At 45.2% G+C, this 2,941-nt stretch overlaps 1 protein-coding gene across 1 annotated transcript in view; it reads left to right on the forward strand.

The window, feature by feature from the left end:
- Window positions 1-2,941, forward strand: part of T265_09477 (hypothetical protein) — a gene marked incomplete at both ends in the record, with an annotated part of 44,017 nt that overhangs the window by 29,790 nt on the left and 11,286 nt on the right. The window contains 2 exons of the mRNA XM_009175557.1: window positions 1,197-1,302; window positions 2,602-2,680. Coding sequence (XP_009173821.1) covers window positions 1,197-1,302; window positions 2,602-2,680 — 185 coding nt within the window. The remainder of the gene's footprint in view (window positions 1-1,196; window positions 1,303-2,601; window positions 2,681-2,941) is intronic.

The following is a 2,941-nucleotide window of genomic DNA, read 5'->3' on the forward strand; positions in this document are numbered from 1 at the left end:
AGTCTCTTCGTGACGGACTCCTACACCAAAGCTATCGCGTTCAATACGTAGCTGTCCAGTTTACTGTTCATCCACAACAGTGTACAACACGAACTAACTGATCATGCTATCGCCTCCATTGGTTGGATATATCTCCCTCGTTTTCAATGATGGAAGCTGTAGCAGCTGGAGCCAATGTGCCTTTGGTGCATGGCTTATAGATGATACACCGAACCAACTGACCAGCACCTATCGTCTGATTTCACAATTTGGAAGGATGATCCTTGATCATGTGGTGTCTATCCACTTAGTGTTTCCCTGTCCCACTTAACATAGGCCTACCAGGCCAGACTGGCCGTCTCCTAGTTTCATCCATCTGTGGTGAAACGTGTCGTATTGAATAACTGTTATGCCTTGGGTGAGCAGATTTTACATTATCGTGGTACGACGGTTTGCGACATTGGTAGATAGTGGAACATGCCGTTGCAGCACACTAGAGTTGTTTCTATCCTGTGAGCCAGTAGAATGTATATGGAACCTAATTCCCTGAAATGTCAGACTACTCTGGTAGTTTTACGCCGAATATGACTTCCTCCTGGTCTGGATTTTGAATCAAAATCTTCGGTTGAAGACTCTAATCGTCTTCCTTTCTGCGTTTGAGCGCCTCGGCCATGTCTCAGATCACATACGAACAGAAGATACACAAGTAGAAGTATGTGAATGCCACACCGATCTTCACGTGATGAAACCAACCTAATCGGTACCAATGAGCTGTTATCAATCATATCGATACCTTAAATTGATCCTCTCAGTCTGACGAGTAGCCTCCTCTCGAGTTTCGTAGTTGCTTCGGATGTGTGACCCAGTTCTTTGCTTATCCGCTACGAAAGCGGACCAGTTGACTGCGTGTACACAATACACCCATGTCATTACTTACATGTTGTTCTGACTTACTGTGAACTACAGTATCGAGCTACGCCGACGAGGCTGACATGCATTCTGACATAGGGGAGCTCGTCAACCGCACTGTTTGCAAGAACTATGTTAGAGTTCTTTCCCACGTATTTTCTACTGTTTCACGTGCACTTTTTTATACCGCGCACCGGGACTATTTAGGTTAGTTCAATGAACGCTCAAGTAAGCTTACTGTATTTCTTCATTGCCTTTTTATATCCAAGCAGCTTTACGAAACTCGACTTACTCGTTTTGTATTTTAGAGAAATTTTGGGTGTGTTCTACGCGGCAGCGCTGCAGTCGCTTCTCACAGGATCTGCTTCAGTCGATGATCCGGTGCTAAAAGCCACGAACAAGAGCGTCCGCAAGGTTAGTGAATCCCACTGTGCTCTTGTGATATCAGTACCCAAACTGGCAAAGTACTGTAATTCCGCTTCAGAGATAGCCCTCTGAAGATAGGCAATTCCCCGCAATTTTCCCAGTCAGCGCCCAAATGCTGAGCCAACTCCTTAGGTTCAGCCAAATTTTCTGACTCACCTTTATGGTTTTTCCTTATGAGATTCGTGCGGTGAATGAAGGCCTATTGAGAAGACACCCCACCGACTTGCACACGGTGCCCATATTTCTGTTCTGTTCAAAATTTGACGTTATTTACCATCATCAACACTGTGGTCATAAGGCGAAGGAACTTTGCCGATTGGGGACCCTCAACGTAAACACTGATCACCTTTTGCTATACAACAAGGTCGTGAAACTGATAGACAATCCACTAATACCGGTTTCTTGCTGATCTTTTCGCTGAGTATGACGATTGTCTTGCAGACAGTTCGTCACCATAAGAAGGGATATCATCAGTGCCCATTTGGGTGGATGCCATTCTTCGCCTTTGGAATGGTCCTCCTTGAAATCTGGCCTGTTTATTCCAGTTGGTGCAAACCGAATGAAGTAAGCACTGTAATGGGATTTCATCGTCGTTAGAGCTCGCCAACATTACGTATCCATCATTATTCCGGGATTCGAGTTACGGATCTCCGGTATGCGAGACAAGCGTATAGACACCAATACGTCAGCATTGATGGAACGCATTTTATTCTTGAGATTTTAACAGATAAACTTGTTCCAATAGGTCGAAGAGTCGTGTCAAGCCGGTACCATTTTTGGTTCGAACTGGTCACCGAGAGGGTTTTTAAGCGAGCGTGGTTTGAAAACAATTTCTACGGTCCGAAGCACGATTTGCCACGTGTTGGTTTCCAAAAGAAGCTTTCTCCTCGCCGAGTAGAGCTTACCCGACTGAAACACCGCCACTTTTTTGAAGCCTAGCATTTCAGTGTTTCAACTCTCAAAGGCTCCGGGACAACCTGCTTAGATCAGCCTGTGTAAACAAAGTCTGTTGGTCCTAATGGCCACCAACCACGCGGCACTCGTTATCGAAAAAAAAGACGACGGTTAGTTGATTGTTTGTCTTATACGGTCCAGCCTCGACGCGCTGTCTTGCACTGCCTCGTGGCGGCTGAGGGGGGTGAGTGGGTGTAAAGGGTCTGTTTGGATTGGGCAGATATTTTTTGCCGTGATATCAGCAAATCGCACATGTTGGTTGAGCCGTCTTATTCTCGACAGAAATTTTCAACTTATACCCAAATTCTTGTACGTTTCTCCTCAACCGTATAGTACAATACGACGGTGGATGTAGAAGAACTCGGACGACGTCTGATTATCGAGCCTCACGTGGTTGTTCAAGATGACGACAGTGAGTTGTAGACTTCTACATTGAGTCTGTAGCCCTCTAAACTACCTCGTTCTTTCAGCATCTTGTTACATAGGTTCCTAGTGTTCTCATGCTCCTAAGGAATGTCCATCTTACTGCCATCATGAATTTCAGGAAAAACGGTGTATTACAGTCGCCTTTAGACGTTCAAGTGAAAAGTAATGTGGAACTCACGTGAAGACAGTACTGTTTAGTTTACTTTGTGATGACTTGTTCCGAAGGAAGAATGAGTCCTCTGATACC

This window comes from Opisthorchis viverrini, assembly GCF_000715545.1.
Source record: "Opisthorchis viverrini unplaced genomic scaffold opera_v5_287, whole genome shotgun sequence".
In the NCBI taxonomy this organism is placed as follows: domain Eukaryota; kingdom Metazoa; phylum Platyhelminthes; class Trematoda; order Opisthorchiida; family Opisthorchiidae; genus Opisthorchis; species Opisthorchis viverrini.